The sequence below is a fragment of the Cicer arietinum genome, chromosome 1 (genome assembly GCF_000331145.2).
Source record: "Cicer arietinum cultivar CDC Frontier isolate Library 1 chromosome 1, Cicar.CDCFrontier_v2.0, whole genome shotgun sequence".
NCBI lineage: Eukaryota > Viridiplantae > Streptophyta > Magnoliopsida > Fabales > Fabaceae > Cicer > Cicer arietinum.
In genome coordinates, this window is record NC_021160.2 from 52,781,600 (window position 1) to 52,794,183 (window position 12,584).

The following is a 12,584-nucleotide window of genomic DNA, read 5'->3' on the forward strand; positions in this document are numbered from 1 at the left end:
CCCTACACGTGTTTAATTTTCTCATTCTTTGTTAATGTTATTTTGTTTTTTCAATTTCCCTAGTTAATTTGTTTGGAAAACAAAATTCAATTGTACTTCAGGTTTCGTTTTATTTTTTCTTTTTGCCATCAAATTCGATTCTGTTATTGATATGCACTTCTATTCCGTTTGAAATGTGCAGTGTAGCAACGAGAGACAATGGTGAAATTCTTGAAGCCTAACAAAGCTGTGATTGTCCTGCAAGGCCGATATGCGGGAAAAAAGGCCGTGATTGTTCGTACATTTGATGATGGCACTCGTGAGAAACCGTATGGACACTGTCTTGTTGCAGGGATTAAGAAGTACCCAAGCAAAGTAATCAAGAAGGACTCTGCAAAGAAGACAGCAAAGAAATCTAGGGTTAAAGCTTTCGTGAAGCTTGTCAATTATCAGCACTTGATGCCCACACGTTATACCCTTGATGTGGATCTGAAAGATGCTGTTTCTGTCGATGTTCTTCAAGCCAAGGACAAGAAGGTGACAGCCCTTAAGGAGACAAAGAAGCGCTTTGAGGAGAGGTTTAAGACTGGCAAGAACAGGTGGTTCTTTACCAAGCTTCGATTCTGAAAATTTTGTTTAATTTATTATGAATGAATGAACTTGTTGTGTTTCTTAGTTTCATTTCAGAGATTTGTGATTATTATCAATACAAAAAGTTAGTGAACAATTTCACCAATTGTTGCTCCAATTTATATCTTTTACAAGTAAATTTAGTTGATCTCTTTGGTATGATTTTGAAAATTGGAGAATTTCAAATATTCAAATTGCAATGATCGGGTGGTGATTCAGGCAGCCTCCTTGATACAATTATATATCATGTGAGGTGTTTAACTGCTCGTAAATCAAATGCTTTTGCTCTTCAGACTTGCTGAGATTTTTCTTTGAAGCTGGTCTAGTAAGCTCAAGTATAATATTTTAATCTATATTTTATTCAGATAATAATTTTATAATGACTAGCAGTTAGTCAATTTTGAAATTACTTTGTGCATATTAGAATATGTTAAACCTATGTTACAACTGTGATTTGTAGATTTCATATGTAGCTAACTCGTCCGATCTATGTATCAGTGGCCGTCAGTTATGATTCGACCGTCCATTTTAAACTTGTATATCTAGATTTTTAGACTGTAACTTGTCTGCAATATAGCTTCTTCTCTGTGTCATTTGGTTTCTTTACGTAAGTTCTTATTGGTTTTATTAATTTTTAGTCTTTAAATTTCTTTAATCAGCAAAAGAAGTAATTTTTTGAGAAAGCAGGGATAGTGTGTATCAGTGTTGTGCTATTATCAATGCACTTTTCTGAAAGTGTTCCCTTGCAATATTAATTTGAGAAAATGGGCAGTTGTGTTTCATCTTATATTGTTGAAAATCACAACAATCATTTTCTCTACATTTTTCTCTCTTTTTTTAACGGATTTGTACTTCTATTAACTTTTTGCTGCTCCTGCAAATAAGTTTGGGTCTTCCTTTATAAAAACATGTGCTGGCCTTAGAGCTGAATGCAGTACCCTGAAAAATATGGCTTTATAAAACTACACTCTAGAGAGTAGAGTGATTAAGTTAAACTAATGTAGATGTTATTGAGACATCATAACCAATCATCAGTGTTAAAATAACCTTTGTTTTTCGCACTTTACTCCCTTTATGTCGGGTGGTGATTCAGGCAGCCTTCTTGCTTCAATTTAATGACATGTGAGGTGTTTAACTGCTCGTAAATCAAATGCTTTTGCTCTTCACATTTGCTGAGATTTTTCTCTGAAGTTGGTCTAGTAAGCTCAAGTATAATTTTTCAAAAATCTATACAATACAATGTATAAATAATAATTTTGCAATTACTGTTAAGGAGCATTTAATTTGAGATTTTTGGTGGATTATTGAACTATTGCGTGTTCAATTATTGTTCTGATTTATGGTCTGCATAAAAAAATTTGATTGAAAAAATGTAGTGCAAGGTTCTTTCAATGCAATTAACTAGTTTGTATGACTTGTTCCGTAAAAATTTAAATTCTGCTTACCAACGACTCAACAGCGCTATTATCAGTTCATTCCAAGCTTACCCAAGTATTCTCAAAAGAAGAAGAGGGTCATATTGATCACTTTGCATTCCAAGCTATGTTTTATAAACAAGATGTTAATAACAAAATTCTGTAAACCAAAAAATGCGGGGATGATGTTCATACACATTCAATTTAATGATGAGACAAGTCTAAAACTCATGAAATGTTTTTTTCTTATTATAGAATGTAATAAGAGACTTGAGTTCAATTGAAAGCTATAATTTGCAGCTTCTGGTTAAAGTCTTTCTGCTCTATGGGCGAAATACCTTTGCAAATCTTTTGATTTCGACTTGTTGATCAGATTACTTTTAGGTAATGCAGTGTTTTTGCAAGTTCAATGTATATATTTACCTGCAACCTTTTATATAATAATCACTTTCAATGAGCCTTGTTTTATAATTTTGCATTCATTACCAACAGAATTTAATAGTCATCAGCTGAGTCAATTCTCTAACCCAATAAAAAATCAAAGGACCTAAAATCATTGCTCACTCATACCCTAATGCAACCTCTTATATAATAATCAATTTCAATTAGCCTTGTTTTATAATTTAGCATTCATTACCAACAGAATTTAATAGTCATCATCTGAGTCAATTCTCTAACCCAATAAAAAATCAAAGGACCTAAAATCATTGCTAAAGACTATAGTAACATTGCTGTAGTTCTAAATTCTAACATAATGCTTAGGCTAAGGAACGGGTGATCCGCAAGATCTCAATCCACGCTCTATTAGAATGGTTTCCCTTTCGATATTTTCTTAAAAGGGGCCAGTTATATATTTTTCAGGGTGAAGAAATACCACTTTTAGCCCCCACTACTTGATATAAAAAAACGTAGTAAAACACATTTTAGTGTCTAAAAATAACCTCAAAAAGACATTTTAATATAGACGAAAATTGTTGAAATATAGAATTTATTGAAAACTTTGTCTAATAATTAAAAAAAAATGGCCCATGCAGGTCTCGAACATGCGACCTTCGCGTTATTAGCACGATGCTCTAACCAACTGAGCTAATGGGCCTTAGTGTTAGATATGTTTGTATTAATTTTCTTATTGTGTTTATTTCGAATTACAGCCAAATATTTTTTTTATCTCGAACATCTAGTCTATACAACATTTCTGCGATTTGTATAAATATAAAAGTTGAGAAATGATATTTGAACACAAATATTGAACACAAATATCAAACACAAATACAAACACATGTACCGTATACGATATACTTAGGGATATTTTAATCATTTTAACGATTTTCTTTCTATTCTTCAGAAATCATTTCTCTTTCTCTCTTCTCTCTCTTTCTCTCTTCTCTATCTTCTCTCTTCGTTTCTCCATCTTCTTCTCCACCAAGAGTCTGAAAGCTTCTCCATCTTTTCTCCATATTCTTTTCTTCGTTTCTCTATCTTCGTCGTTCTCGCTTGCTGCATTCGATTTTGCCGATCTTCTCGCTTGCTGCATCTACTCTGCACATTTTGCCTGTATTTTTCCTTCTTTCTTTCTGGTTAAGTTGTCATTTTATTTTAAGTCATTAACCATATTTATATCTTCTTTGATTAGAATGCCCAAGTTTTCAGTTCGAATTCATTAACCAATTTGTTCACCATATTAACCATGTTTCTTTACGCCATTAACCAGATTTATATTTTGTCTAATAAGAATGATTATTCTGTTAGAATCCATTAACCAAGTTGTGCAAAGAAGTAACCATATTGTTTTACGTCATTGACCGTATTATTTTAAGTCATTAACCATATTTATATCTTGTTTGATTAGAATGTCCAACTTTTCAGTTCGAATTCATTAACCAAGTTGTGCAAAGAATTAACCATATTGTTTTACGTCATTGACCGTATTATTTTAAGTCATTAACCATATTTATATCTTGTTTGATTAGAATGTCCAACTTTTCAGTTCGAATTCATTAACCAAGTTGTTCACCACACTAACCAATAATATTTACACTATTAACCAGAAACAAAATATCAGAAAGACCCATAATTTAAACACTAATAATCACAGAATATGAAACTTAACAATTCAAATCTGTTTAACATCATTGATTAAAAGTGATGAAACTTAATATTTAAACAAAAATAATTAACATGATTGATTAATAGTTCACAAATCACAACCCTAACTTTTAGACAAAAATAAGTCATTAACCACATATGGTACTTCATTAACCAATAATGTATATATATAATAATTAAATGGTGACCTCTGGGCCACCAGGCCAAATATAGCATATTGTGCTGCAAGTTTATCCCCTAGCATAAAGTTCTATAAATTCTTATCAATAAGGCTAATATAGATTATTGGTTTTTCTGCTCATATACTAATAATTATGGCCATGTTCAAGTTCAAAAAAATTATTTATTTATGTTATTTATTTACTTAGGTATGCATTTCCTATTACAACTATTTTTCTAATTAAAAATGTAATGAAGATTCTTTGATTGTAAAGGAATAACAAATGTAAGGTAGTTTGTTTAACAAGACACATTGACTTATCCTATTGATATTTTAAATCTTGGAGTCTAGTTTTTAAGTCTAGGCATATGGAAGTGACTTATATGGAAATATTATAATTCTTCAAAACTTGTTTTGGAGTTGCTAAGGAATGGATACAGAGAGAAAAAAGGTAGAAAATCTCTCAAATTATGTGAGTTTTAACAGAAGAAAAAAACAAACTTATGACCGAACCTTACTTATCTCTAATTGAACACCAAATTATTAAAATCTCTTTCATTTTCACTGCGATCATTGTGAAATTGTTTGAATTCTAAACAACCACAAACCATCCACGAATAAGTTTCCATATCTATACCATAATAAAATAACCAAACAAACCAAATTCTTTGTAAGAACTAAGAAGAAAAAAATAAACACACGATGTAAAATGAACTCTTATGCCTATGCAAATAGATATTCCATTATCTACAAGTTGTAAGCAAAGAAAAGACGAAACAAAATTCTTGAGTTTGTGAATTGGATTATTAGCAATGCCTTCTAACACAACTTATGCTATTTCTTGCAGCCATTATTTCATCAAGTGGAACCCTTTTCTTAATCTCAGGTCTTTGCTTTGGTGCACTAAGAGATCTTACTCTTGCCTTAGATGCATGAGTATTAGCCATGTAGTTAGGAAAATTGGAGTAAGGCGAGAACAATGCATCTCCGGAAACATTCTTCACTGGAGTATTCGCTTGCGAAGAATTCGATAACCGAGGAGTGCTATGAGCAGTATAGAGTTTGCGGTCATTAACATTATTATGGAAACACCATTCAGAATCTTGAGAATGTTGACATTCATGAACCGATATTCGACTGGGAATTTGATAAGGAAGAGAGGATGCATTTGCTTCATAGAAGTGATGCAGATTATCTCCACAGTCAGACATTGTAGCACCATCGCATCGAAATCTTGAATGAGACCTGTGAGGATCAATCAGAACAATTTTCTGGTTCTGAACAAATCTACTAGAGGAATTGTTAAGCCATTTTTTGTGTTGTTCATTTCTAGTTTCATCAAACATTTGCTACAAGAGAAAAAGAAAACAAGAGTAAATAAGACTAAAATTTTGATGTAAGTTATTTGAATTTACATGCAGGAATCAATAAGTTTTTTGAATTACCGCATGTTTTCTTTGACGGATTTCATATTGAGATATGTTCTCCTTGTTGTCAATGGAATTACGGGCTCGTTGCAACCGGATAACGGCTTGAGCTCTCATTAGAGCTTGCATACTGTGAAGTGTTGCAGCAACCCTTTTTCTAACTAGGAAGCCTCTAACAAGAGCTTGTATTTTAACTAGTCCTTTTAGTGCTCTATGAGCCTTTCTTGCCTGAATGAAACAAATGATATAGCATAACAGAACACATTACTGATTAGCCATGAATAAATGGATCAAAGGTTAAGATAAATATTCAAAATATAAGTAGAGAATGATTGATTAAGACAATTATTTTAAGTGTATGTTTGGTTATGCGGTGTCAGAAAAAGATTTTGAAAAATTGATTCCGGCTAAAACTGTAACGTGATTTATGTTTGGCTATACTCTAAGTTGAATAATGAATGTGACTAAAATCAAATTCTAGATACAAAAACAACAGATTCTAGTTTCAAGTTATTACAAAATTAATTCTACTAAAAAACAAACAACAAACGTGTCAAAATCTTTTGGTTACTCCAAAAATGGAACTAAACATACACAAATGTGATCCTTTAATGCTAGGAGTAAGAATCAAGCAAAGCACGTTTATTTGTCCCAAAATAAAAAAAGTGTGTCAGTGTCACATAAACAAAGCTATAAGCATCAACATTTACTAAACAATCCAATTCAGCAAATGCCATTAATTTGTGGAAAAAGCAACAACAATTGAGAAAAAAGATCACTCAAACCAATTGTACATGAACCTTCCTAGAAAACAAATCTGATCACATTCACATACCAAATATCCTCTGAAAAAAGATTGAATCTTTACAGCAGCCCACCACTCCATGCTTCTACATAACAATGTGCCTCTGCCATGACTTAAGGACCTCACAAAAATTGCATGTTTGTTGTACTCATCCTGTTTTTCAGCAACATAGGATTTGTACCAATCATCATCAAAGGGTTGATCACTGGTTTGAGTAATGTGATGATGATTCTGATCAATGTGATCATCCTTCACTGATTGTTTCTTCTCTGGAACCAATGATCCTGATTTGATACTGTGTTCCTTCTCTTTCTTCATTCCAAACAACCCTTTCAACCACCTAGTAGCCTTGCCCATAATTTTCAATTTTTTTTTGTTTCACAATCTGAAGTGAGAAACAATGTCAAAGTTAAACTCAAATGTGAAACAAGTCAAGTGTATGTTTCTCTCATCATAGAGAACAATAACAAGTGTGTAAAAATGTAATAATGCAAGTGAACAAGTGTAAAAACCCAATGAATACAAGTGGTGCCTAATGCAATATAATATTTAAAAAATTGCACTTTTTTTGTTTTTAAAAAGATGAACAAACAAGTGGAATTTAGTGCCAGAATGTTTACAAATAAATTATACCACAAGTTGTAAATAGAGAACTGATGAAAGCAAGTTATGGAGGCAAAGATACATAAACACACACTATATAAATATAATAATAAACAGAATCATCAACCCTGAAATAATACTAATATAAAATAAAAAAAAATATTATAATTATAAATCATAGAAAATAAATTAAGGGATAAAGAAAGAGATGATACTTTTATGAAGACAAACCTCTGACACAATTGATGCAGATATGAGACAAAATTTACGATTTACAACTTAAAAACAATCAACAAGGATTAAAATCCTACAAGAAAAAGTGGTAATAATAATCACAAGTAAAATCCTAAGATGTTCAAAAATTCAAAAAATAGAAAGTGAACCAAATTCCCTCTTCCACTTCCATAAATAATAATCACCATTACCCTACAAAAAACATAATCAATTCCCAGTTTCCCACGCTTAATAATTTATTTCAAATTATAAAATAAAAAATAAAAATTGAACCTTTTTGTTGCTTTTTTTGTTTCTCTTTCTGTATAACTTTTCTGGTTCAAAGTTGAAACCTTTCAATGCTGAATTACTCTGTAAAACTTGAAGTAATCACCCTTTGAGTAAAATATCAAAAGGGGTTTGAGAAAAAACTTAAGATTTCAGTATCTTTGAACAGTGATTCCAGAAAAAAATTGTTGCTGACAATGACAGTTTCTGTGGTAAAGTTAATTCAGTTCTGATATGAATCTGAAACAACACTTGATGAAAACGACCTTTCTAAATGGGGTTTGCGATCATTGGAATTCTTTTTGGATGGACAGAGCAATTTCCAATGGCTTTGACTCCTCGGGTTACTCCAAATTAATAGCATATGATTTGGCTATGTTTGTTAGACTTTAAATAATAATAATAATAATAATATTTTAGAATTTCTTTTTTTTAAATGACTTAACTTTCATTTGTTTATTATTATAAACAAAAATTTAAAAATAATAATTTTTAATTTTTGTTATACAATTTTTTTAAATTAATTTTTTAAACTAAAAATTTACTATAAATTACATAAAAAATGATTTTCAACAAGACATGTTTGTTTAAAAAAATATTTTTTAAATATAGATGTGTCTCTATAGTCTCTCAAACATCTTTATCTCATGCTCTCTCTCTTTAGTATTTATATACTATTTCTCACACTCTTTACTATTTTATGTCTCTTTTAAATTTTAAAATTAAAAATTGAGTCTCTAATAAAAAATAGTGCATCTTAGTAATTGAAAATTGAGACTCTAATAAAAAAAAAAGTGCGATTTTAGTAATTGAAAAAATAAAAGTTTAGTTCATACTCATACCAATTTATATAATAATCTACGCGTATCAATGTACATATATATTAAATTCAAATATATATTTTGACAACAAAACAATCACAATTTTAATTATAAAATACACCGCTAATAGAATCAAGCCACAATTCTAGCATCTTCATACAAATTTTTAGAAATAGTAAGTTTTACTTTCATTCTATCATGCAACAATTGGTTCGTCTCATAATTTTTTGTATACGTTTTAGTTGTTATTTTAATTGATATTTAAGTCAACAAAAAATAGTTAATATTTGTTAGAATCTTTGTCAATCAGAACAATTTTAAATTGAGAACTAACAAATTTATTAGTTTAAAACACACAATTGAAATAAAAGGCAGAGTGGAGAAAGAGAAGGAAAACTTACTTAATGAAAAGAAAAAAAAATGGATAAGCTGAATGGGTGAAAGAGAAAACTCAACTAAAGAATTCATGTAGAGTAGTGATAGATAAAACACTGTTAAAAATGAATAGAGGACAGTTTCAAATTTTTCAAAAAGAGTAAAAGAAATTATATCATTTTATATAATTGATGAGTTAAGTTTAATGTTTTTCGATTGTGTGTCATCTATTACAATAGACAAATATGAGAAATTATTATTCATAACTAAAAAATAATTTTTTTAAAATAAACACTAGTCAAATAATACAAAATAAATTTTAATTTAAAAAAAAATTAACGATAAAACGTAAAACACTTTATTTTACGATTATTTTATTTATTTATTATTGAAATTTTGAATATAATGTGTTTGTTTTTCTTTTGAAATTAACTATTGATAATTGTGGAGCTTTTTGTTGATAACGGATTTTAATTTTGCACTTAATGCATAAAGATATGATGGAATTAGAGAATCAAAACGCATTAGAAAATCATTAATTTTATTTTGATTTATTTGTGTATAATAAACTATTTTGATATATATATATATATATATATAAACTTTTTGCACTCCTATTATATATAAATTAAATTCATATAAAATTATACAGTGGGTTATAATTAAGTTGTAACTATAACCTCTATTTTAAAAGGTTGCTTCTCCATATTCAGCAAGTTTCTCCCTTAAGGATCATTGTCAACAATAGCTAAAGATTGTTATATTAATTAATTTCATATAACCTATTATATACACTATACACATCAGATCACACATGTCCTCATTGGAATTGATAAAAAGTAATTTTACAAAAAATTATAAAAAGTCACAAATAGTTATACCTTTTATCTATTGTTAGAAATATACTAGCATTCATATTCGTTTTTATTCGTAAAAGTATATAATTATTTGACCTATAAATTTAAATTTTTTTGTAAACATGAAATAATAAATGTAATATCATAAATTTTCATACAGTATCTTTATTTATACATTAGTTTTAGTTTTGAAAAAACAATAAAACTCATTTTAATTCTTAAAATAATAGAGATAACTTTTAATTTATGAGAAAATTAATCTGAGATAATTTAGCCTTTACTTTCCATACACTTTATTTGGTTGATGAAAAAAAATTATGGAGAAGAGAAAAGAAAAAAGAAAAATAAAATATTTATTTAGTAATCTCCATTTAATTAAAAAAGAGAGTAAAAAACACACTCATGATGATTATTTAAACAACATTTTTCCATTCCCAAACTCACTTAATGTGAATAAAACATATAGGGATGCACAAATTAATTTGAATTATATAACATGATCACTGGAATGAAGTGTTTGTATTTATTTTCTAATAATTTTTTATATAAATCTAGAATGATAAAAAAGAAATGTAAAAAGGGTGGGGTGATGTATGGTAAGCGAGATTGCTAAAAATAGGTGTAAGAAAAACTAAAATAAAGGATTATATGATAATGTATAATAATTTTATATTATTGATATATAAATTAAATTTAAAGATGGTGTAAAAATTATGTATTTATAAAATAATATAAATCTTCTTGAACAAAAATTTGATATGACTAAAAGAATAAACATAAGAGTTATTCTCAATTAACGAAAAAATAAAATAAAGAAATTATGACAAATAATGTAAAAATTCAGAATTCTAACCTTTTAACCTTTTAGATGATTTGAAATATGAATTTTCACTTTTTAAAACATCTATAATATCATCGTGTTCTAAATATTTTATTTTTAAAATTTGAAAAACATGAAATGTTTAAAACACAATTACATTTTAAAATTGGATTGTTTTTATCTTTATTTTTTTTTAACTTTTTAATATATTCGACATTGAAATTTTTATATGAAAATGTCTTTTTTTTACACATCGCATCCGCCCTTAAAACTATTTTTTTTTCTATAATAAGAAGTCGCATTTTCGGACATTGAAATTTATATATCAAAATGTGTTACTTATTTTGACTTTCAAGGGATCGTATTTCTGCACTGCGACAACGGATAATTTTTTTTGTTATGTAATAGGAGGTAGCATCCATGCGATCCTAAATCTATAACATTTTGATTTTTTTTTAATTTAACAAATGAATAATTGTTAATTTAGTAAAAAAACTAAATAATATTAATAAAATTAAATAAAATAAATTTAATAGAAAAAATACATCAAACTTAATGTATTGAATAGATGCGCCAAAACAAATAATGTTATATATTATTTATTTGTAACATCATGAGGGAGTTGTTAATAAAATTGAATTGCTAATTTATTTACAAAATAGAAGAGAGTTGTTGAAGTAATATAACATATTATTTGTTTTGATATATCTATTCAACTACATTAACTTTAATATATTTTTTTATTAAATGTGTTTTAATTTGATTTTATTAATATATTTTTGTTTCTTTTTAATATTTTTATTTGTAAATTAATAATTATTAATTTATTAAAATAAAAAATCATAGTCATATGGATGTGACTTCTAAAAATAAAAAATTAAAATATTTTAATATATAAATTTTAATACAAAATATAATAGAGAGTTTAAAAAAAATCAGAAATAGATTAAAAAAATAATAATGAAAGTGAGCAATTGTCCTTTCAATGTGTTTGTGCTTTGTGGGGTATTGGAAGTAGATACGTATAGAAATTCCGTATGAGTATACTCTTGTTATAAGACTTATTATAAGTTTTATATAGTTTTTAAAAATCACAAGATATGTTTTTTTCTTTTAAAAGATATTGTTTTTCCGTCGTGTATTGATTTTCAGAATTCAATCATATGGTCGGATCATTATTATGAGTAGGTGGGCACAAAAACAACATCATTGTTGCGTTTATTTTATCCACTAGATCCAAATGCAACATACTAATATGTATAAAATAATAACACTCTTACTATATTACGGTCATGCTCTTATTGTATTACGGTCATGCTAATAAGAATAAAGTTTTTTAAATACATTTGTTAAAGAAATGAAAATAAATAAAAAATAGTTTTCGAGTGAAATATCATATTTTTTACAATTTTAAAGTATAAATTTAATATATTTCAATAGGTCAAATTATATTTTTGGAATTTTAAATTATTTTTAAATTTTATTTAAGTTATTAATTTTTTAATTTATTTTAGTTATAAATATTAAACACTTTAATTTATAAAAAAAAATTAATTTTATTTTAGTTTTTTAAATTACAACAAACATTAAATACTATAGTATATTTAGTAAAAATTATTAAATTATTTGATACGTTAAGTTATAAACATGGGACAATTTGATTATATCAACCAAAGTCTAATGTTTTTAAGTTAAAGAGACTAAAGTGTATAATATTTATAACTTAAAGAAATAAATTGTTTAACATTCAAAACTTAACTGACTAAAATAAAATCAACAAAGTTTAAGGACTAAAGTATCTAATAGATATTGATCATATTTATAATTTAAAATATCAAAGTGTTTAATATTTATAATTTAAATGACTAAAATAAAAATAAAAAAGTTTATAGAATCAAAGTGTCTAATTTTTATAATAACGAAATTAAAATAAAACGAAGAAAAACTCAAAAAACCAAAGTTACATCTAAAAATAACTTAAAGGCCAAAAGAATAATTTAGCCAAAAAGGTAAAATTATTCAATTAATTATGATAAATTTACAAATTTAGTGGGAGCAAAGTTCTTAACTTTTAATTCAATATTA

General features: G+C 27.4%; 2 protein-coding genes and 4 non-coding genes across 8 annotated transcripts in view; 4 read left to right on the forward strand and 2 right to left on the reverse strand.

The window, feature by feature from the left end:
* The window catches only part of LOC101497780 (large ribosomal subunit protein eL27-like), a 1,922-nt gene extending 1,207 nt beyond the window's left edge, over positions 1-715 (forward strand). Inside the window, exon 2 of the mRNA XM_004486733.4 lies at positions 182-715. Within this exon, the coding sequence (XP_004486790.1) occupies positions 199-606 (408 nt within the window). The 5' untranslated portion in view covers positions 182-198 and the 3' untranslated portion in view covers positions 607-715. The remainder of the gene's footprint in view (positions 1-181) is intronic.
* Positions 716-826: 111 nt separating this feature from the next.
* LOC113785225 (small nucleolar RNA snoR77) lies at positions 827-951 on the forward strand. Its single transcript, XR_003471378.1, has one exon. It is a non-coding gene; the product is annotated as a small nucleolar RNA snoR77 (small nucleolar RNA).
* Positions 952-1,289: 338 nt separating this feature from the next.
* Positions 1,290-1,434, forward strand: LOC113785235 (small nucleolar RNA snoR135). Its single transcript, XR_003471387.1, has one exon. It is a non-coding gene; the product is annotated as a small nucleolar RNA snoR135 (small nucleolar RNA).
* A 266-nt stretch (positions 1,435-1,700) lies between these two features.
* LOC113785226 (small nucleolar RNA snoR77) lies at positions 1,701-1,825 on the forward strand. Its single transcript, XR_003471379.1, has one exon. It is a non-coding gene; the product is annotated as a small nucleolar RNA snoR77 (small nucleolar RNA).
* A 1,221-nt stretch (positions 1,826-3,046) lies between these two features.
* TRNAI-AAU (transfer RNA isoleucine (anticodon AAU)) lies at positions 3,047-3,120 on the reverse strand. Its single transcript has one exon. It is a non-coding gene; the product is annotated as a tRNA-Ile (tRNA).
* Positions 3,121-4,995: 1,875 nt separating this feature from the next.
* On the reverse strand, positions 4,996-7,966 carry LOC101497447 (protein IQ-domain 26-like). Of its 3 annotated transcripts, none has more exons than XM_012715575.3 (4): positions 7,633-7,966; positions 6,553-6,907; positions 5,736-5,945; positions 4,996-5,639 (listed from the first exon to the last, which is right to left on the reverse strand). In XM_012715575.3, the coding sequence occupies exons 2-4, from the start codon at positions 6,877-6,879 to the stop codon at positions 5,097-5,099; spliced, it is 1,080 nt and encodes a 359-aa protein (XP_012571029.1). In that variant the 5' UTR covers positions 6,880-6,907; positions 7,633-7,966; the 3' UTR covers positions 4,996-5,096. The 3 variants fall into 3 exon arrangements, with proteins under 3 accessions (XP_012571029.1, XP_073224228.1, XP_027190986.1); XM_073368127.1 differs by lacking the exon at positions 7,633-7,966 and adding an exon at positions 7,341-7,537; XM_027335185.2 differs by lacking the exon at positions 7,633-7,966 and adding an exon at positions 7,156-7,229.
* Positions 7,967-12,584: the final 4,618 nt, after the last annotated feature.

Coding starts and splice junctions, on each gene's coding strand:
- LOC101497447 (XM_012715575.3), bottom strand. CDS start 6,879: ATGGGCAAGGCTACTAGGTGGTTGAAAGGGTTGTTTGGAATGAAGAAA. Junction 5,946..6,552: donor CTTTTTTCAGAGGATATTTG/GTATGTGAATGT, acceptor TGTTTCATTCAG/GCAAGAAAGGCTCATAGAGC. Junction 5,640..5,735: donor TCCGTCAAAGAAAACATGCG/GTAATTCAAAAA, acceptor TTTCTCTTGTAG/CAAATGTTTGATGAAACTAG.